Below are 21,904 nucleotides of genomic sequence, written 5' to 3' on the forward strand. Positions count from 1 at the left end.
GAGAGTGGTTGGGCCGGAGGGTCCACCTCCCGCGTCACCGCCAGTTCACTCCTATCCCCCAGGCAAGGCCTCTCTGAGGCTTTCCCCTCCTCCTGTCAGCCAGCGTCGGGACACACTCTCACCCCCTCCCGGCCCCATTCTTACGGCCCCTCCGCTGCCTCGGAAGAACAAATTTGGCTTCAGCCAAAAGCTCCAAAGAGTATGGAATTAGGACAAGTAAGTGGGGGATTAAATCAGTGCGCTGCTGACTTTGAATCATCCAGGGAAACTTTTAGCCCCGAGTTAGTAGTGCTCACCACCTGAGTGGGCCTGTCTACCCCAACACAAGCTGGCTGGTCCCTGCCCCAGCCCTGCCACCAGTGGCCTAGGGTGTGCCATGAAGGGTGTTCCCGTGGCGGGGGCACGACCATCACTGGGGGGTCACATCACTCCTCTCTTCTTTGGAGGCCGTGGCACACCCTCGTGGGCCTCTCCTGACGTGGGCGATCCGTGGGTCACCAGTTGCTGGCAGGAGGTCACACCTTGTCCTTTTCTGTCCTCCAGATCACCAGAAGCTGGAGAGAGAGGCTCGGATCTGCCGCCTTCTGAAGCATTCCAACATCGGTGAGCGGCCCTGGGTGGGGCAGGGGGATGGGTCCCCCAGCCTCTCCCTCGCAGCAGCCCTGTCCTGTTTCTCACCAGACTTTCAAAGAGATGCAAAAAGGCTTCCTTTTCTTTTCTGTTGAAATATCCCATCAGAAGCCCCTGAGGACACCCCCACTCCTCCCCTGACCTTGAGGACTTTGTCCTGTGTGACATGATTCCGGGGGGTACCCAGAGCCAGGACAGCCCCAACTCGGGGCTCTGGGTACCCAGCTCCACCCAACTGGACAGGTCCCTTCCCCACCCCACTCTGTCCTTTGGGCCTTGTCTGTGGCATTGGTGAGAGTGGCTGCAGAGGAAGGTAAAGGACACATTCCTCAGAGAGCCCTCCGTGGAGCCAGTGCCCAGCATGTGACCCCATAACACTGAGCTGCCGCTCCACTGAGAACACACAGGGGCCTCAACATTCTGTGGCTTCAAAAAAGCTACACGATGGCCCAATTACAAGGAAAATAAAGACCCACCAAAGGCCCCAGCACATGCCGTCCACGGGCTGAGAGCCCCTGACTGCTTTCTCTCGCTGGCCCAGGGCTCCTGGAGCTATGGTCTGAGGACAAGTGGCACTGGCTCAGAGTCAGCTGCTCCATGGGGCGTCTGGAGCCTGGAGCTCAGGCCTTGCCCGTGTCGGGGAGCAGCTAGGAAACACCTTGGGGATGGCAGCCGCTCTTGGCCTCGGAGGCACCTGTCAGGTGGATTGTGGGCCCTTTCCTCCAAAGCTCTGATTCACTTGCCCAGGCGTGCTTGTTCCAAAGGGACACCTGGGGACTGGGAGCCTGTTTGGGAGCCTGGGACATCTACACTCACCTTCGCCTGGCTCTGAAGGTCATCGAACCCTCATCGCCTGGGTTAGGCGGCTGGAACCACCTTGCCTCATCTGGTGCTTCACTGATGAGCTAGGCAGAGGGGCAGGTGCCCCACTGGACCCAGCAGGGCCCCAGCATGGAAAGCGGCAGCCCCAACTCCAGGGCCTAGGCAAGGCTGCCGCCCCAGACGAGTTTCAGGGTCCTGCTGCTGCAGCTTATCCCCTGGCGAGATTCACCGCTGCCCACCTGTCCCACTGTGTCCAGACTGGACTCTTCACCCTGATTCCTCTTAGTAACCCGGGACTTGATTTGCCACCTCTGTATGCTGCCCACACTGTTGTTTGCTTACTGTTTTTATTTAAAGAGATTTTCTGGCAATTCACTTTTTTCTTAGCCCTGTCTGAATTTGCGTCTGATATGCCAGTTAGGTTTTCTTCTAAGCCACTAAAATAAGTATATAACTATTTTTAAAATGTTAAAAATGTTTTTTTAAAAAGTGTCCACATGCACATGGCCCAGACTCCCCACACAGACCCCCAGTGGCTCCATCTGGCCTGAGCAACCTGCTTCCTGCTGAGGAGGTGGGATCCCCCCACCACCACCCCGGAGCCCATCTGCCTCTGCCCCACCCCACCGGGGCTGCATGGGAGATGTGTGCTTGAGGGCAGGGGCAGCCCCAACCATGAGGATGGCCCTGCAGGGCCCCCAGGGAGCAGCCAGGTAGCTTCACGGATTACAGGCCACCCTTGGAGCTGCCGGCTGGGGATCTGGGGGGGCATCCCCTCCATGACCCCTGGGACCACCTCTGCTCTGAGTGTGTTTCAAGCAGCATGTCCCAGGTGGGCAGCTCAGAGGGTCGGCCTCCTGGGCCCCCAAAAGGGCTTATTGGGCAACCTCAACCAGAAAGGAGTGGTGGGGAGGGGTGAGCATTTTAACCTCAGAGATTTGACAGGTGGCTTCTAGAAGTGGGATGTTGGTGGGCCTCTGGGACCCGCTGTGTCTTAGGGACACACAGGCCAGCCTGGGTAGAGTGGGAGCCTAGGAGCAAAGAGAGGTTCCAGGGGACCTAGTGAGCCGCCATCCTTGCCTTTGGGACAGAAGTCAACCGGAGAGGGGTGAGAGGGAAAGGGGACACTGGTTTCAGATGAGCGCCTTAGCTGGTGGAGACCCTGCTTGGCAGAGGTCAGCACCGGCTCCCAGGCAGCCCCAGTGGGCAAGAGTTGCCCTCACCGCAGGGAGCTGACGCAGGACATGGTCTGGGGAAGACCTTGCTCTTTGAGAATGGGGCTTGGCGGGGGTGGCTGGACGGAGCAGAGAACAGAGCAGGTCTTTCCATTCTGGGCTTGCAAAACTTTCCAGGACTCTAAGTGGGCCCCAGACCCTGGTGCTGAGCATTGGTCACCTGGGATTCTTCACACTCAGGTGATAACCATGATGGTGACGGTCACAGAGCTATGGTTTTCCAAGTGCTCACTGTCTCAGAACACCACACAGGCTACATAATTGATCTTCATGGCCACCCCATGAAGAGGTGCTATGTATCCCATTTCACAGAGGGGCAGATTGGGGCTTAGATGGGCTGAGAACCTGCCCCAGGTCACACAGCCGGTACAAGTGGCAGGGGCAGGGCCGGCCCTGTATTTTCTGACTCTGTGGAGGCTTCTGGGCCTGGCCTGCCCTTGGTGAAGGGCATTTTGCCTGGGGTTTAGGGACTGAGGAGGGCCATTGGTCTGGGGCTGCAGCAATCTGCAGGGTGAGGCGTAGGCCACAGAGGCCATGTGGAGTTCCCGGATGTAAGGACACTCTCAGGCCAGGCCCCTAGGAGAACCAGAGCCAGAGGAGGGAGGGCACCGGCAGCCAGTTAGAAACTGGGACAGCGCCAGAGCGAGCGAGGAAGGGGCTGCTTGTGCCTGAGGCCCAGGGGCCTGCGAACCTGGGAGAAGGCAGCTGTGCCTTACCCGTTCAGCATCTGTGGCCCAGTCTCAAGTGGTAGAGAGCCACACCTCAGAGGTTCATCCTCCCAGGACTTGAGGACTAGAAGGAACGAGGCTGGTGGAGTGCAGGCCCTCAAGCCAGACTGCCCACTGAGTCCACAGCCCTTTTCTGCTTTTTGTGAGCTGTGTGACTGTCAGCTGCTTACCTAACCTCTCTGTGCTTCAGCTTCCTCATCTGCAACTCCTCGGGGTGGCTGGGAGGTTAAATGAAATAACACACACAAAGTGCTGAGACCAACCCTGGCGTGTTGGCTGTCATCGTCCTCGTTCTAGCAATCATCAGAGTCGGCATGTGGGAGAGTGTCCAAAATGAGTCATTCCTAGAAAATATTTGCTGCCTAGTACAGGACACATCTCCAGCTCAAGGAGAAGCAGGCCTTGGGGTTGCTTGCTTTGTGCTGAAATCACTCACTGTTCCCTCGCCTCTTCCACCATTCTCTGGTTCATTCATCACACCCTGACCAGCTCCGGCCCTGCACCAGGCAGAGTTCCAGGGCCAGGCACGCCACACATAGATTGTCACAGGAAGTTGTGCAAGGAGCAGGGAGGGAATGATGGTGGTCCACCCTGCTGACCAGCCAGCTTGGAATCGGAGTTCAGGGCCCAAACCTTTGGATGATGCTGCTTCGGGCAGGGACCCTGCCCACCAGCCTGTGCCAGCAGCACACAGCAGAGACGCAGAGCCTGAAGGCTGAGGGCAACCCTGGGAAGATCCGGGACAAACAGTGAGTGGTTTTTGTCCCAGCTTCTCGTCAAGTGGAACTTCGCGGCAGCTCCTTTCCGGGGGTTGCTGGTGTGAGCTGCTCCTGTTGATCTCCGTGGTGTTTGGGAGCTGCTGAGGCCCAGGCCGGGACCAAGAGGGCCTGGTCTCTCTCTGGCAGAAGGAGACAGGTGACCAGACTGGAAGGGCAGGGCCACAGTCCACAGGCCCTGTGGGTACTCGCTGGGTGGCCAACTGGCCCACAGGGCCCAAAGCACTCTGCTCAGCCCTGCCCTCCAGCCTGCCCACCCGGGCCCTCCCCAGCCCGATCCTGTGGGCAGAACTAGGGCTTATTACATAGCGGGTGGTGTGCCTGGACAGGTACGGAGGCAGGCAGGGGGTGTGTCCTGGGCTCCTGCCATCCCCTCATGGCTTCTCTGTCCCCACAGTGCGTCTCCATGACAGCATCTCCGAGGAGGGCTTCCACTACCTGGTCTTCGATCTGTAAGTTCCAGAGCTGGGGACTCTCGCCTGCACTCACTCCCGGCCTTGTCTCAGGGTGGGATCTACAGCCTCCCCAGCCCCAGGGAATAGTCTCAACCCCGCAGGCTGGCCACTCCCTTGAGTGTGCCTCTGCTGCTGGTCACCTTGCTCCACGCTGTGCCCGGCCCAGCCTCCTTTCCCTCTCCTCATTTGCTTTGCACTGGGGTTACTGAAGCACACGGAGGCGGGGCTGACTTCCTGAGCCCTCTCTCTCCTCCACACAGCACAGGGCACACTGGAGGCAGTGGGTGGGTGGACCCCAGAGGAATAGTCAGCAGCTGCATTCACTTTCCTTTCCTTGGTGCCGTCATCCCAGCTGGTCTGGGGCCCCACTGGCTGGCATGAGCGCACGTGTGTGTGTTCATGTGTGGCTGTGAAATGTGAGCATGTGCACATGTGTGCATGTGTGTGGGTGTTTGCACATGGGGGCTGTGAGCCATATGGGTGGGGATGTGCATACATGTGGTGTGTATTGTGTGAATGTGTGAGTGAATGTGTGGAGGTGTGTGCATGTGGGTGCACTGGCACAAGTGTATGCATGTGTGTTTGTGTGCATATATGTGTACATGTGTGTTTGCATGTGTGTGCATGTGTGTTTTTTGAATGTGTGTGCAGTAGCTCAGTGAGAAGGTGTCTGGGGCCGATGCCGCCTCTCACTTCCTGCCGGATTTAGAAGCAGTGATCTCATCTCCCTTACTTTTGACAGTTCCTGCTAAGCAGTGCTATATTTAGCTGTCTGTGAGTCAGTGCTGCTCCAGGACCCTGACCTGGGCAAGGGCCCATAGGCCTTCGCCTGCCCCTGTGGCCTCCAGACGGCCGCACAGCCAGGGAAGCCCGGCCTTGGTGCTATTGCCATGGTTACCCCAGGCCCTCCCCGTGGCTGCTGTGAGCCTGCAGGCTGAGCAGAGATAGGACGAACCTGCATGGGGGCTGCCCTCTCAGCTCCTCCTTCCTCAAGTGACAGACATCAGGCCACGGCACATGTAGGCCTGAGGAGGCCTCTTTCCACGTGGGTTTCTCTGGCCTAGCGAAGCCGAGACTGTCCCTGAAGGGGCTTGGCCACCTCTCAGGTTCCCCTACATGGTCCCATAAGACACCAACTCAAATCACCAGCCAGGTGACTGGAGCTGACCCAGGACACAGTTGCCAATGCCTGGCTGAGGCTGTGTCCTGAAATGTCTGTCCTGTGGCCCTGGGGAGCCGGCAGGCTTGCTGCCACACCTGTGGGCCTCACCACAGCTCCACCGGCCTCTTTTCCCAGGAAACGGAGAGACTGGAGGTGGGGGTCCTGTCCAGGGGCCCTGATGCAACAGATGGCTGCATGTGTTACAGGAGCTGAGGAGGAGAGAGGGTGGTGTGTTCGTGCATGTGTGTGCCCATGTGAGAGACTCTTGTGTCTCCCGCCTTGCCAAGCACATGCCAGGCAGGTGTCAGGGAGGCCCTGAGGCGGCTGGGAAGAGGAAATTGGCTGGCAAGTCAGGAAGGACCCTGCATGTCTTCCCCACAATCCTCCATGGCCCCTGTGCTGCGGCCAGTCTCCAGGGCAGCAGAGGGGCAGGACAGCAGTTTCTGGGGTTGGCTGGCATCACCTTCAGGAGGCACTGAGACCCCATGGTAGTTTGGGGACTCTGTGGATTCTGAGGGATTGACAGATATTCTGACTCCCCTTGCTTGGGAATGTCACAGGGCTTGAGGACCAGGTCTGCGAATAGAGGGTCTCACACACACCTGCACACCCAGAGGACAGAAGCTCCTACAGGCGCCATGGCTGAGGCCGAGAATCAGCCATGTGTCCCCCACAGCCTAAGGAAAAGGGGGCATGGGGTCCTATGTGGGCCCTTTCAGACTAAGGAAAGGGAACACCCAGTCCTTTAATGCCCTGCCAGGTGCCAGATGTGGGATTTGATCCTCCTGCCCAATGCAGATGTGTACACACAATCACACATATGTCCAAACATGCATGCTGACACACATGCACAAACTTCTGTACAATTACACAAGGGCACACACATGCACACATACAAACCAATATACATGAACACAAGTACAGACACATGCTCACAGGCACAAGCCAGGATACATGTACACAAGGGCACCCACAGGCACCCACACGTGTGAACACATGCACACACACACACACACACACACACAGCCTCACACAGAGAGGCCAAGCTCAGGAGCCAGGCCGGATGACGCTGGGAAGGGCCCCCGTCAGCACCATTTTGTTTCCTGTGGTTGGTGTGGTGGTTGATTGGTTGCAGAAGCATGCTGGCCGTGAGGAGTGAGAGGAGAGGCATGCAGAGGACCAAGGGAGGGTGAGCAGAGGCCCAGGCCACACGCCAGGTGCAGGCGGGGGACACAGAACCGCAGAGTCAGTCAGGCATCAGAAGCAGAGCTCCTGCCCCCAGCCCCCAGCTTGGACAGAAACAGGGAAAGGAAAGGGAACGCCCAGTCCTTTAATGCCCTGCTAGGTGCCAGGGACTTGGGTGTCTTCCCGGTGCAATGCATCCTCACGATGCTCGAAGGATTTTGAGGGGATTCAGTGGGATCATCAGGGCATGCACTTAGCTGGAGCAGGGGTGAGCCAACATTCAACACGCCCTCGCTTCTCTTTTTCTCCAGTGCTGAGAGCACCTGCACGTGCCAGAGTCAGATGTTCAACAGTCCCCACTCCCTGGGTCTTCCCCGCTGTGGACCAGCCCAGCCCCAAGTGCTGGGCCAAAAATGAGGAAGACCTAAGTCCCACTTTCCAGAACCAATGGGGAAAACTGCAAGGCAGAGAGGTCACAGCACCTGGGCCGGGCAGCAGAGCAGGCGTGGGGATGGGGAAGAGGGTGTGGAGGCAGAGGAGAGACGCGGGGCTCACAGGCCCACCCTACGCATAGGGTCACAGGGGCGGTATGGGAGCCTCCTCAGGGGCAGGAGTCTTCCAGCAGACTCAAGCAGGCTGAGTGGGTGAGGGGCTTGGGCAGACCTGCGGAGGGCTCCATCCCACTCCCCTGCGGTGCGTTCAGCCCCTCCACCTTTTTGTTCCATACCCACATTACCCGGCTCCCAGAGGCCCTTCACATTGCGGCTTCTGCTCACAGGGTCTCTCCTGACCTTAGGGCCCGATGACTACTCACTGGGTGGGGGCACAGAGCAGAGTGGGCAGAGACCTCCCCTCTGCCCATCATCTCTGTTCTCCTCCTAGAGACGGGACTTTGAACACCTCAAGACCAAGGCCCACAAGGGAGGCCAGATTTAGGCACCGTGTCCTTGGGCCTCTGATCCTGCTTGAGGGCCACCACTCTGGCCCTAAGTGTGGATGGGGGAATGTTGAGGAAGGGGGACCAGAACTTCTCAGACTTGGAATTTGAATCATAAGGCCTGGGTGTAACAGTGCAGACCCAGAGCCAGAGCTCCTGTGCTGACCACTCTGGGCAAGTCACCAAATCTTTGAAACTTGTTTTCTTACCCATAAGTGAAGTATAATAATGGCCAATGTCATAGAGTGGTTGTGAGCACTGATATGTTAAATGTCATTATAGATAAGTCACCACTGGTAAGCTGTCAGTCCCAAGTGGTGATGGTAATGTGGTGGAGGTGGTGGTGCTGGTGATGGTGGTGATGATGATGGTAATGGTGTGATGGTGGTGATGCTGACAGTGATGGTGGTGGTGCTGGCGATGGTGACATTACTGATGATGAAGTGATGATGGTGCTGGTGATGGTGGTGGTGATGATGGTAATGGTGTGATGGTGGTGATGGTGACAGTGATGGTGGTGGTGCTGGCGATGGTGACATTACTGATGATGAAGTGATGGTGACAGTGATGGTGATGGTGACAGTGATGGTGGTGGTGATGGTAATGGTGTGATAGTGGTGATGGTGACAGTGATGGTGGTTGTGATGGTGATGGTGTGGTGATGATGGTGATGATGCTGGCGATGGTGACATTACTGATGATGAAGTGATGATAGTGGTGGTGATGGTAGTTGGTAATGGTGGCAATGATGCTGCTGATGATGCTCGTGATGGTGGTGGTGATGGTCGTAGTGAGAGTGATGGTGGTTGGTGGTGATGGCAGCTGGTGGTGGTGGTGATGGTGATGATGCTGGTGATGGTGACATCAGTGATGAGGGGGATGATGATGGTGGTGGTGAGTAATGGAGGTGACAGTGTGACAGGGGTCTCCAGAATCTGTGACCCCTTCATGCTTCTCCCATAGGGTCACTGGTGGGGAGCTCTTTGAAGACATTGTGGCAAGAGAGTACTACAGCGAGGCTGATGCCAGGTGGGTGCAGAGCCCTCACACTGTCCTGTCCCTCTTCCCTTATACCCTCCCTATCCCTCCCACACCCACTCCTGCTGCTCTTTCTAACCCATGTCTGTTCCTGTACATCCTTGCTCACCCACACCCCAGGGCAATGGGCATGAAACCAAAGGCAACTTGTAACCTCAGCACAGAGCCAAGAGGCCACCTCTCCTCCACACCCAAGGCCCTGTTCAGAGGGCTTGGCCCTGGCTCTGTTGGCCTCCCAGTGTGGGGATGGAATGGAGAGACTTTGGGTCCACCCAGGCGGGACTTCCCATGGACCCTAGGCAGCTCCCCGCACAAGGCCAGTCCTCCCCAGGGGGATGAAGAAGGACAGATGGTCTCAGAGATGGCTGTTTGTGGCCTGGCTGCTGGAGACCAGATTGAGGGACGGCAGATGTCACCTGGGGAGGTGACAGGGCCCTGCCCCCAGAAGCATAGGCCACTGGTAGCCTGCTGTGGCCAAGGTCAGATGCCACCCTGACCCCTGACAAGGATGTCTTTCGTAACAGTACATCTCACCTCAGGGACAGCTGATGGTGTTACTCTCTGCCCACCATGCTCTGCCTACCCTGCTGTGCCACAGAGTTGTGTATTTAAAAAAAACCAAAAAACCTGAGGCCAGGCATGGTAGCTCACATCTGTAATCCTAACGTTTTGGGAGGCCAAGACAGGAGAATTGCTTGAGGTCAGGAGTTTGAGACTAGCCTGGGCAATATAATGAGACCCTCTCTCTACCAAAAACTTTTAAAAATTAGCCAGGCACGGTGGCACACATGCACACCGGCTGCTTGGGAAGCTGAGATGGGAGGATGGTTTAAGCCCAGGAGTTCCAAGTTGGAATGAGCCAAGATTGCACCACTGTACTCCAGCCTGGGTGACAGAGTGATACCCAGCCTCCAAAAAATAAATACATAAATAAGGCTAACGGTGGACCACTTTAGGTGGTGAAATTGTGGATGATTTTAAATTTGTATCTTCTTTGTCTATTTAAAAACTCTTTTTAGGACAGGCATGGTGGCTCACGCCTGTAATCCCAACACTTTGGAAGGCTGAGGAGGGTGGATCACCTGAGGTCAGGAGTTCAAAACCAGCCTGGCTGACATGGGGAAACCCCTTCTGTACTAAAAATACAAAACTAGCCGGGTATGGTGGTGCATGCCTGTAATCCCAGCTACTCAGGAAGCTGAGGCAGGAGAATCGCTTGAACCCAGGAGCTGAAGGTTGCAGTGAGCTGAGATCGCACCACTGCACTCCAGCCTGGGGAACAAGAGTGAAACTCTGTCTCAAAAAAAAGAGGCTCTTTTTGAAATGAGTATGTATTACTTTTCTGATCCAGAAAAATGAGTACTTTTTTTTAAGTAGCAGAAGTAGTTTGATGTGACTTGCCTCTGCACCAGCAGGAAGCCTTGCCCATCGTGACGTGGCCTGCATCCCTGATGTGCTGTGTGAGCAACTCTGGTGCCACTGGGTCTCCCCCAGAGCTGGACAGGCAGAGGGACAGGGCTGGTGACTCTCTTGGCCCCAGACTTCTATGGGGTTCAGGGCACTGGCTTCTTTTCTAAGGACGCGTGAGGAAGGGCTTTGTAGTTTGCAGAACAGCCCAGAGAGGCCTGTGCCTTTGGAGTGGAGGAAGATGAGGTTTTCCTTTATATTCTACTTTGAAGAAAAATAGAAGGTGGAACGGAGCCCTGTACCCCTGCTCTGAGCTTCTGGGGTGAGGTATGTCACAGAGCGTGCTGCCGCCTGCCTGCTGGCCAGGTAGACTCAAGGGTCCCTGCTGGCCTATCCAGACACCGGACGGGCAGGTGGGACCCTGGGGTGGGCCGAGTGTCGTGAGGGGTGGACAGATGCTGGGCAAGGGTAGGGGCACGTGGCCTCCTAGAGCCTCCCATTGGCAGATCGGATCCCACACCTAGGACTCAGGAGTGCCTTAGACCAGAGCCCCACCCTCCCCCACCCCCACCCCCTGCCCGTGCACCATCACAGGCCCCTCACTCCCACCCTCCTCCTCCCCTGCCCCCCTGCTCCCCACCCTCTCCCTCCTTATCGATGTCCTGCAGCCCCAGGGTGCCCTCTGCTCCTGTGATCCCTCTCGGCCCCCTGTATGGTTGAGGGCTCTTTGTGTTCATCAGGTTTGGGGAAGGAGACACAACCTGTTTTTCCCACTCTGGGGGCAGCTTGAGAGTCAGCCTCCCTGGAATGCTCACCCCTCGCTGCCCCAGGCGGAGGCTGGAATGGGGCAGATCCAGCCACGAGGGCGAAGGGGTCACGTGTGGCTTCCTCATCACACCAGGCCAGTTCCCTCCAGAGCGCCAGCCCCCTTCAGAGCGCCAGCCCCTCTGCCCAGTCCACAGGCTCAGCCTTGACTTCTTGCTCAGCATCTGATGGGCACACAGCACCCCACACACACCCACAGCCCCTCCCTATGGCGGGCCCTGGGTGCCTGGCCTGGCAGCAGGAGTCCCCACCTGCTTGAACCCCAGATCTTCTGCTGTGGGCCGGGAGCCACAGAGCTGGCCTGGTGAGGTCTGGAGCAGCCTCAGGGTGGGCTCGGGAAGGGAGAAGTGAAGGGTTGCTGGGGTCCTCAGGAAGTCCCAGGAACCTTTGCCAGAGCAAACTTTCGTGTTCCCTGCTCTGACCTGGGTCTCCCCACGTCCTCCCAGAGGACCCCTGATGCAGAGGGCACCCCTGGTGTATGGAGTCCCTTGGAACCAGCCGGAAGAGATGTTCTCTTAGAAATTCCACTGCCTCCCTTGAGGGTTTGCGGCTCAAATGGAGGGTGTTAGGTAGCCAGACTTGTGGGGAGGGAGGGGCACACGGCCTGCGTCCTGTGGGGAGTGCCGGGATCTGGGCAGTGATTTTGGAGGCTGAGCTGGAGAGGGGACAGGGAGAGGGAAGGAGCCTCCTGGATAACCCTTCCTGGGTTGGCCCCGCTGGTGCGACAGCCTGGGCACAGGGCCCCTGCTCAGGCTTCAGCAGCCTCGGGCTCCTTTTTTTCTGGGTGAGCCTCGTGCCCTGCCTGAGGCTGCTGTGGCTTTGATCTCTGTGCATGAGCTTCAGCCTTCAGGCAGTGGAGCCCGGTGGGGAGTCTGACAGAGGTCCCTGTGGACCCCTACCCCACAGGCATCACCATGAACTCATAGGGCAGGACTGTGGCAAAGGAGGGGGCTTGACCTCCCCCAGGGCAGAGCCCCATGGCTGAACAGTCAGGGTTGTGCTGAGACAAAGGTAAAGAAGGACAGGCACGGGATAGGATGGGCTGAGGCCTCCGGGCCAGACCCGGACAGGGAGGTGTTTTCCCAACCACACAGACGCAGTGGGGCAAGAGCGCCAGTGCCCGCCGGTGCCTGCCCGGGCCTGGAGCTGCTGCCTGTGGGGCAGCTGATGGAGTTCTGGATGAGCTCATTCAGGAACAAGAAGAAACAGGACAGACACTGCTTTTCCAAACTCATTTCTAATCAACAAGGCTGGAAATTCCTCTTAGGAGGAAGCAGGTCTTCTTTTGGAGTTTATGGGGAAACTGAAGGGTCTCCATGGCCTCTTCAAACAGCGAAAGCTAAGTTTAAAACATTTAGAACCCATTAAAAAAAAAAAAAAAAACTTAAAAAACAATGTGGTGGCTGGGCGCTGTGGCTCACGCTTACCACACCTGTAATCCCAGCACTTTGGGAGGCTGAGGCAGGCAGATCACAAGGTCAGGAGTTCGAGAACATCTTAGCCAACATGGTGAAATCCCGTTTCTACTAAAAATCCAAAAATCAGCCAGATGTCCTGGCGGGCACCTGTAGGTAGTCCCAGCTACCGTGGAGGCTATGGCAGGAGAATCGCTTGAACCCGGGAGGTGGAGGTTGCTGTAGCCGAGATTGTGCCACTGCACTCCAGCCTGGGCAACAAAAGCAAAACTGTCCCCCCTCCCCCCCAAAAAAGCAATGTGGCTTTTGAAAGATGGCTGAAGGGACCCTGTGCAATGCTGACTGTCCCTGGAGGGGGAGGAAATCAGAGCCCAGGCTGAGAATAACATCCCAAATGCTGCTTGGGAACAATTCTAACCACAAAAGTGACATCCTAACCTGTCCAAAATGTGAAAACAAAACAAAACAAATCCTAGAAGGATCAGCCTTTTCTGGAGAAGCCAGTGATGTAAACAGAAGGTGAGGGCAGATAAGATGGGGTGACCGTGAGGTCTCACATCCTCCAAGGGCCATGGTCTCAGATTACACCAGGGCAAGAGCAATGTGAGGACGGGTCCCTGAAGTGCAGGGGGCCGCCCTGAGTGGGCTGTCCCAGGCCGGGTGGTTGTCCCATCCCACCTGCCTTTCTGGGTGCAACCTGGCCTGGCCTCGTCTTGGGGACCCCTGACTTGCTCAGCCAACTCGTTCCTGACCGTGCATTTGCAGGACCTGGAGCCTGCATGACAGTGGACGGGGTGGACTTGGTCTCAGCCACACGTGCCAAGTCATACCCTTGTCATACCCTCGAGGACACCATGTCCCCGTCATACCCTCGAGGATGCCATGGAGAGGCGCAGATACGATGCTGGCCCCACAGTCCCTGTATCTCTGGCATTGGTTTGGGGCCCTGTACCACCAGGGGGGGAGGCCAAGGAGGACTGGGCGAGCTGAATGTGCAGTCGGGGGTGATGTCAGCTGGGGAGGAAGGAGGATACAGGGTGTGGCTGAGCTGAGCTGCAGCCAGGACTCTATAGGTCTGAGGCTGAAAGAAGGTCAAAGAGGAAGGTTCAGCTCTCACCCTTAGCAGTAGCTTGTGAGGTGTATGTGGTGTAGGCCGAGCCCCTATTGGTGTCCAGGGAGGTGGCACTTTCTGGTGACCACAATCTCTGCACACATTACTCCACCAGGAAAGCGCCCAACCGTAGAGGAAAGTCCAGCCCTCAGGGCAGTGATGGACCACGGGGATGGGCTGGCAGAAAGTGCACATGATTGGGCAGGAGGGGGCCAACATCTACGCCCTCCCCAGGACAGACCAGGGCCAAGACTGACCACAGGATGTATCCAGCACTGCTACCATCCATATCACTCAGCAGGGCATGAAGGAGCCATCTGCATGGCTGCGGACATCTCACCCCACAGCCTCAGCCCGTCCCCACTGCCTAGGCTTCACGTCCTGCAGGTAGCTGAGTTTGCCCACCAGAGGGAGCCCCCGCCACCAGCCAGCCAGCCTGCTCAGGCTCACAGGCCTCTCCAGGACACAGCTGACTATTCAAAGGAACAGATGGGGAGACGGAGGGGCTGCTCCAGGCAGATGAGGGCATCATGGGAAGTGGATGCTCCTCACAGTGGCTTGTCATTGGCTGACTGTAGAAACACAGCACCCCACAGGAGTAGTAGGAGCAGAAGAGAGACCAGGAAGTCTCTAAGTGAGGGCCAGGTAGAAGAAGCGAGGATGTTTCAGCAAAGGGGCAGGACACCCAGGGCACATGGGAAGAAGGGGCAGGGCACCCCAGGGCACATGGAGCATGGAGATAGGATTCTGGCTCCCACTCTTGGTGACATTGAAGTGACACCACCGCAGGGCTGTCTCCCATGAGTTTGGGCCTTGCTTCTCCTGACCCTACCTGGCTTCTCCTGACCCTACCTGGCTTCTCCTGACCCCACCTGGCTTCTCTTGACCCCACCTGGCTTCCTCTGACCCCACTCCTGGACATCTCAGGAGTCTGTCACCCATTAGGACTCTGAGGGCTGGGTTTCTTCAGGAGGAAACTCAGATTGACTTTGTAGTGCAATGACTGATGCTGTGCAGATAGGACCAGGAAGGGTGGGAGCCACTTGAGGAAGAGGGCTGGACTCCCGTGTCCTCTTTGAATTTGCTGTTAGGAAAGAAAAGCCCACTCATCCTGCTGACCCTGGCCACCTTTCTGTGCCCCCAGGATCTGGCTGGGATAGAAGGGTCTTGAGGGGGTCTTCCTGTCCCTCCCTTCACCCTGCCCAGTGAGGCGGTGATTGAGACCCCAGCCCAGTGGGCATCGGCAGCAGAGCAGCCTCAAAGGTGGTGGCTGCCATCACCATGCAGTGTGGTGCTGTCCCCAGGAGGGGCTTGTGTTGGGCTCCAGGGTTACCTGGGCAGAAGGAGGTTCAAGCCAGAGGCTTTCGGTGTGTGCAGGGGCTCCGTGGCCCTGGGTCTGATGTGCTCTAGGACAGGTGTCAGGGAAGTGGCCTGAGAGCAGCTTGGACCTCTCCTCCCAGCCATGGCCTGGAAGGCCTGGGAACTTCTGTCAACAGCCCTTCCTAACTACGAGAGGAAGGGTTGAAGGGGAAGCTCCGTGTGCTCAGGGCTGTGCACACAGGACCCCCTGCCCCGCCCCTCGGATTCCTGGGAGCTGAGCTAAATGCCCCCAGTGCTGCCGGAACTGAGCCAACACGGCAGCCACTGGCCAATGTGGAAGCTTAGGTTTCACTCTTTTTTTTTGAGATACAGTTTTGCTCTGTCACCCAGGCTGGAGTACAGTGGTGCAGTCTCAGCTCACTGCAACCTCCACCTCCTGGGTTCAAGCAATTCTCCTGCCTCAGCCTCCTGAGTAGCTGGGATTACAGGCATGAGCCACCATGCCCAGCTAATTTTTGTATTTTTAGTAGAGACAGGATTGAACCATGTTGATCAGGTTGGTCTTGAACTCCTATCTCAGGTATCTACCTGCCTTGGCCTCCCCAAGTGCTGGAATTATAGGCCTGAGCCACCGTGCCCGGCCGGGTTTCAGTTTTTATTAAAATGAAATAACATGTCCCTGAGCACATTATTTCTGCTCCGGCTGGGAGCAGGGTCCTGGTGCCTGGGGCTTTCCCACACACCCCGACAGCCTCCTACCCCACCCCCGGCCACCTTGGCCCTTCCCTGCCTTGCAAGTTTTCCGGCCCTCTCGCCCGCCCCGCTCACCCGCCCCGCTCACTGCAGCCTGCCTTGCAGGGTACGGGCTCAGCCTGGCCTCCCTCCTGAGTGTGCCCAGCTTAGGGTCAGGCCTGGCCAACAGGAGCCTGGGAACAAGGGTGTTTCCTTTGAAAGTCACTTCTGTGTGCCTGACCATGCCCTCTGAGCAGACTCAGGCCCAGAGGGGAAGGCAGGGTCAGGGCCAGGGTTGCTGGCCTTGGAGGTAAGGAAGGAGCCCCGGAGGCCCTTCCTGGATCTCCTCTCCACTTGACTCCGTCTGTCCCCCGGTCCCCCCAGGCCACACAGCACCATTGCCCCTGCCCCCAGTGCCTCCCCTTGCTGCTCCCCAGGGCCACTCGCACTAACCCACCTGCTGTTTGCCACAGTCACTGCATCCAGCAGATCCTGGAGGCTGTTCTCCATTGTCACCAAATGGGGGTCGTCCACAGAGACCTCAAGGTGAGTCCCCACCCCACTCTGTGCCAGGTGTCTGTCGTTTGTACCTGCATGCTGTGTACAAGGAAGTGTGAGGGGCTGGACAGTGTGGAGCACCGTGGAGCTTGGAGGAGGTGAGGTGTGTATGTGTGTGTACTTGTGTGCATGTGTGGAGGAGTGTGTGCGTGCATGTGCATGTGTATGTGTGTGCACATCCTGTGTGGAGGCATGTGTGTATGCTTATGTTTGTGTACATGTCAGTGTGCATGTGTCATGTGCATGGAATTATGTGTGCATGTGCATTGCATGTGTGCACATGGAGGTTTGTGTGTACATATGTGCATTCCTGGGTGGAGGCATTGTGTGAGCGTGTGTGCATTCTGCACCTGTGTGGGGGTGTGCGTGTATGTGCATACATAGAGGTGTGAGTGCCTATGTCAGTGCATGTGTGGTCATGTGTCTGTATGTGTGCCTGTGTGCATGCATGTATATATGTGTGTGTGCATGCATGTGTGTGGAGAGTGTGCATGCATGAGTGTGCATATGTGTACAAGTATGTACATGTGTGCAAATGTGTTTGGGCATGTTTGTGGGTGCATGCATCTGTGAATGTGTACATGTGGGTATGTGTGTGCATGTATGTGTATCCCTGTGTGGGCATGTGTGTGCATGTGCATGTGTGTGCATCTGTGTGTTGGGGGGTTGCCTGCACATGGCCCACCCTACCCCTTTGGGCCTCCAGGGCTGGCGGGGGTAGTCTTCAGAGATCAGCCCATTACACCACATTCCAGCCTGGGCAATAGAAATCAGCTAGGAGCAAAGGTCCACCCAGGGTCTCCAGTGAGCTTCTGGCAAGACTCCACTCTGGCAGGTGGGGAACAGGTGACAGAGAGCTGAAGCCTCTGGGAGCAGGACAGCGAGAGCAGGACTCGCCAGAGTCTGCCGTGTCATCCCAGCCCTTTCTCCAAATCTCTGCCCCCAGCTCAGGTCTGGGCAAAGCAGTTCTGGGCTCTGTTCAAAAGAAGGTTGGTCACCCCCTAGGGCACAGGGTGGCCTCTCGGAAGTTTAGCTGTCTCTCCCTTCCTCCCTCCCTCTCCTTCCTCCAATCTCCTTTCCTCCTTCTTCAGCCCCACCTCCCCCAAGGCTTGGTTCAGCCTGCTGCTTCTCTGTAGACAGGCAAGCAATGTGGACCCTGGGCCCATCACCCTGGCAGCATTTAAGACCAACCTGCCCACTGGTTTTCATGCTGAATGGGGGTCACACCCTTCCTTAAGCCATCGATGTAGGGGCTGCTCTGGGAGACTGTCACACCAAAAGCAGATCCGGGACCCTCTCCTGCACCCTTCACACGCCCCCATGCCCCCTGCTCCCTCTCATCTCTGCATCCCAAGCATGTCCTGCTCTGGCTCATCTGAGCTGGCCTCACTCAGGCACCTTTGGGAGGAGAGGGCCCCCAGGTGCTCCCCTCAGGGCTCCATGGGTTGGTGCTAGGACTCAGTGGTTCTTTTGTGAGGAGACTTGGGCACTTTGCTACCAGACCCCGTGATTTATCTGGTTAACTTTGGGGCCAAGGCATAGAAGTGGAGATCAGTGCTACCTCCTCACCAATTTGGAGGACAGGCAGAATTCTTACTGTCTCAACCTCCTGTTGAGGGGGACAGAATATCCTTTTGTCCTGGACAGAAATCCACTGTCTTGATCATGACAGCCCAGGAAGCAGCTGAGTGGTGGGGTTGCTCACCCAGCTGGGGAGGGTGACGGAGAGCAGAGGGCAGTTGATGCCATCCCAGGGGAGCTGCAAAAGATCCAGCGAGGAGCGTCAGGTCGGGCATCTCTGGGTGGCCCAGCAGGGGTGGGCACAGCCTCAGAGCTACCCTGGAGCCTCCAGGCCTTCTTGCCCAGTGCTTCCTATGGCCCACGTTCACTTAACGCTCCTTATTCTCTAAGGAAGAACTGCTGGTCTGTTTCCTCCGGGGAGGGGGACACATGTGGCAAGTCTGCTTTGGGCTGGGCAGAGAAATGCAGCCATTGCCCCCTCTGCCTGCAGTCCCTGCCCTCTCCTCTGTCCTTTTCCATGCGGGTGCATAGGGAGCTTGGGGCGCCCAACCCACTCACATTGGCAAAATCGCCATACCCAGAGGCCTGTGGATTGGTGCTCAGTGGACAGGGATGCATGTGTCCCAGCCTTCTGGGCCCCCCAAGGAGACAAGGAGGTGGAGGTAGGGGACGGTGCCCTGTCAAGGGGGCACACGGCCTCATCCCGCCTGCTCAGTAGGGCATGGCTGTAGTTCCCAAGGAAGCTCTGGGTTTCTGCCAAGGTACTCACAGCTCGGGGTTGTGGCAGTCTTTCCACATGGGGAGAGCATAATTCATTCATTCTGGGAGCCACTTTTTCACATTTCAAGATCTCTGGGGTTTATGTGTTAAAAGTGGTTGAGGTGGCTGTGTTTCGTCTTTTATGGTGGCTCATCAAGTGGCAGTGTGATCCCGAGGGCAGTGTATCAGATGGAAACAGTGCCAGGACAGCAGGACACTCGCCGGGCGAAGGGGCAGCCTGGGAGGCTGGCCAAGGGGACCCGAGGGCCCCAGGGAGACCCCCTGCTGGTCAGGGACAAGGAAGGCCTGCAGCCGAGAGACGCCTCCGCCAGGAGGTGGTGAGGCTGATGGGTAGGCCAGAGCCCTGGGCGGTTTGAAGGCTGGTGCAGGAAGGTCCCAGGGGATTCAGTGGCCCTGGGACCCCCTCAGGTCCTCAGTGCCAGGTGTCCTCAGTCCGGGGACAGCAGCCTCCTTGGTGCTGCTGCAGGATTGGGAGCGGATGTCCTTCTGGCTTAAGGGCACTGCTACCTGTGTCAGGAGTAACTGCCCCCACCTGTGGACACCCAGCAGGTGGGGGCTCAGTGCAGGGCTTCCTTCCCGCCCCATGTGGTGGGGCTGACCAGAGCCAGGAGGACTTGTTGGGTGGATGTCCTGGGCTGCCCCTAGTGCTGGAGCCCCTGGGGACTTCTCCTTGCCCTTTGGGGGTCACCATCTCAGCAGGAAATACCTGAACCTCCCCTCAAGCAGCGCCCCCTCCCCACATCCCAAGTCTCTGGGGAATGGTAAACAGGCAGGGGAGGGAGGGCTGTTGCAGCCCCTCAGCCAGTGGGAGTCCAAGGGCCACAGGAGCCCCCAGCCGCTGCGTGGTCAGCCCCTGTGCTGTGGGAACTTTCAGCTTGCTTGTGGTTTTGATCCACATGGCCCCTAGATTGCCCTTCCAGGGTATGGGGATCCAAGCTCAGGCTGAGAGCCAACTTTCGTCTAAAAGGCCAGAGCTGCTGTCCCTGTCCCCAGGGATGGGGGGGCTGTGGGCTTGCAGGCCCAGCATCTGAAACTCGGGTAAAGGCTCAGCTGTGCCCTGCAGACACTATGGGGCAGGGCTCAGACCTGTGCATCTGTTTCTTGTAAACCACTGTTTTCTCTGTTTTGTGACCTCCCCCCTCATAACACCTCTGGGTTTAAACAACGTGCACCCTTGTGCGGGTCACCTCCCTGCAGCCGGAGAACCTGCTCCTGGCCAGCAAGTGCAAAGGGGCTGCAGTGAAGCTGGCGGACTTCGGCCTAGCTATCGAGGTGCAGGGGGACCAGCAGGCATGGTTTGGTGAGTGCCAGGGGCAGGAGGTGTTGGCTGGCAGTCGGTAGAGCGGGCAGTGGTGCTGACAGCCCCTCGTGGCCTCTTCTCTCTCTAGGGTTCGCTGGCACACCAGGCTACCTGTCCCCTGAGGTCCTTCGCAAAGAGGCATATGGCAAGCCCGTGGACATCTGGGCATGTGGTGAGGCCTGGCCCGAGTGGGGGTGGGGCGGGGCCTTGGGTGTTTCAGGACTTCCCACCTACATCCTGGAGCATGCAGTGACCAGCATGCGTTGCTCTGATCTGGGTTTATCTGTGTCAGACCGGCCCTTGAGCTTCCCTGGCAGGGGTCTGCCTACACAGCCGGGAGCCCCCTTCCCACCCAGATTAGAATTGCTCACATACCCTGGCACACCCCAGTGGTCGCCTGCGCTCAGCAGAGATCTGGTCCAGAAGTGTGCTGGGAGGATGGGAGTGGAGAGGAGAGGTCAGGGACTTGTCGGGGCATGGGCAGGGCCACCTCCTTGGGCCAGGGTCACCTACCACAGAGGTGGAGGAGCAGCAGAGGCAGTTGGTGTCACCGACATCCCTGTGATAGTGTGGGTGTGGGGCAGGATGTGGGGGCTGGCTGTGCCTTTCTGCCCCAGTGTCTGCTGCACAGGTGGGGACAAAGGAATGCTAGGGACCCCAGTGCCCTCCCAGGGCCACAGGAGCCAGGCAGTGAGGGCGCAGGGCTTGGGCTCCGTGGACAGCGGCACCCTGCAAGTGGCCGCGGTGCTCACAGGCCCTGTCCGCAGGGGTGATCCTGTACATCCTGCTTGTGGGCTACCCACCCTTCTGGGACGAGGACCAGCACAAGCTGTACCAGCAGATCAAGGCTGGCGCCTACGACGTGAGTGCACCAGCCCTGCTCTGAGTGCTCCCTTCCTCTGGGTGTGGCTGGGTGAGGGCAGCATGGGAAGAGGCCAGGAGTGGGGTGAGGCCAGGCCCCTGCTCTCCCAGATTCACGGCTGGAGATGAAGCCCCTTGGAGAATTCTGGCCCCTGCCCAAGAGGGGGCTTCAGGCCCGGCCTGGGCACTGTTTCTTTCTGCAGTTCCCGTCCCCTGAGTGGGACACTGTCACTCCTGAAGCCAAAAACCTCATCAACCAGATGCTGACCATCAACCCTGCCAAGCGCATCACAGCCCATGAGGCCCTGAAGCACCCGTGGGTCTGCGTGAGTCGCCCTTGGTGCCTGCGGCGGGGAAGGGACTCCTGGTGGAGGTGGCTTCGGACCACTCCCCTGGCGAGGGCCCCAAGAGGATCCTATTCCTGACATCCAAGACCTCCCCTGGGTCCCCGGGTGCTTCTTGTGGCCTCTGGCTTGGGGCACACCAGCACATCTGTGAGGCCTGGGGCTTGGAGGGCATTGGAGGGTAGCAGCGGTCCCTTCCTCCAGCTGTAGTCCTGTCTGTGAGGGACAGAGTGGGCGAGGCAAGGGAAGTCCCAGGCAGGTGGGGACAGACGGCCCTTGCTGCAATGGTGGCTGATCACGTGGTTACCCCTGGGTACTGCAAGCCTTGCTGCCCCAGCCTCTCCCCTGCGCCTCGGGCTCCTGGCTGCTGTGTGACCACCCTTTCCCCACAGCAACGCTCCACGGTAGCTTCCATGATGCACAGACAGGAGACAGTGGAGTGTCTGAAAAAGTTCAATGCCAGAAGAAAGCTCAAGGTGAGGCCCTGGCTCCTAGTCCCCAGCACTGTCATGCTTCCCTGCGTCCCCCTGGGCTGGAGTGGCGGGGCCTTGGAGGGGTCTGAGCAGACCTAGGGGCTGCTGCTGCCCCCAGGACTGAGTGTTAGCAAGTCCCAGACCAGATGCATCAGATGAACTCAGCCCAGCTTGGGAACGAGTCCTGAGGTGCCCTGGGGCACGCGCGGCCCCTCCTAGTAGTCTATACCACCTCCTAGCACCCTTTGGAGGGGTTGTCTTAAAGCACCCGCTGCAGGCTCCTCACCCA

At 57.9% G+C, this 21,904-nt stretch overlaps 1 protein-coding gene across 19 annotated transcripts in view; it reads left to right on the forward strand.

The window, feature by feature from the left end:
* The window catches only part of CAMK2B (calcium/calmodulin dependent protein kinase II beta), a 104,868-nt gene that overhangs the window by 61,694 nt on the left and 21,270 nt on the right, over positions 1-21,904 (forward strand). For all 19 annotated transcript variants that reach the window (XM_032244356.1, XM_032244346.1, XM_032244345.1 and 16 more), the window contains 9 exons: positions 544-603; positions 4,589-4,643; positions 8,894-8,959; positions 16,252-16,324; positions 19,835-19,937; positions 20,026-20,109; positions 20,705-20,799; positions 21,002-21,124; positions 21,535-21,618. In XM_032244356.1, the coding sequence (XP_032100247.1) occupies positions 16,298-16,324; positions 19,835-19,937; positions 20,026-20,109; positions 20,705-20,799; positions 21,002-21,124; positions 21,535-21,618 (516 nt within the window). In that variant the 5' untranslated portion in view covers positions 544-603; positions 4,589-4,643; positions 8,894-8,959; positions 16,252-16,297. The remainder of the gene's footprint in view (positions 1-543; positions 604-4,588; positions 4,644-8,893; positions 8,960-16,251; positions 16,325-19,834; positions 19,938-20,025; positions 20,110-20,704; positions 20,800-21,001; positions 21,125-21,534; positions 21,619-21,904) is intronic.

This window comes from Sapajus apella, unplaced genomic scaffold (genome assembly GCF_009761245.1).
Source record: "Sapajus apella isolate SASKATOON/1434 unplaced genomic scaffold, GSC_monkey_1.0 scaffold54, whole genome shotgun sequence".
Taxonomy (NCBI): Eukaryota; Metazoa; Chordata; class Mammalia; order Primates; family Cebidae; genus Sapajus; species Sapajus apella.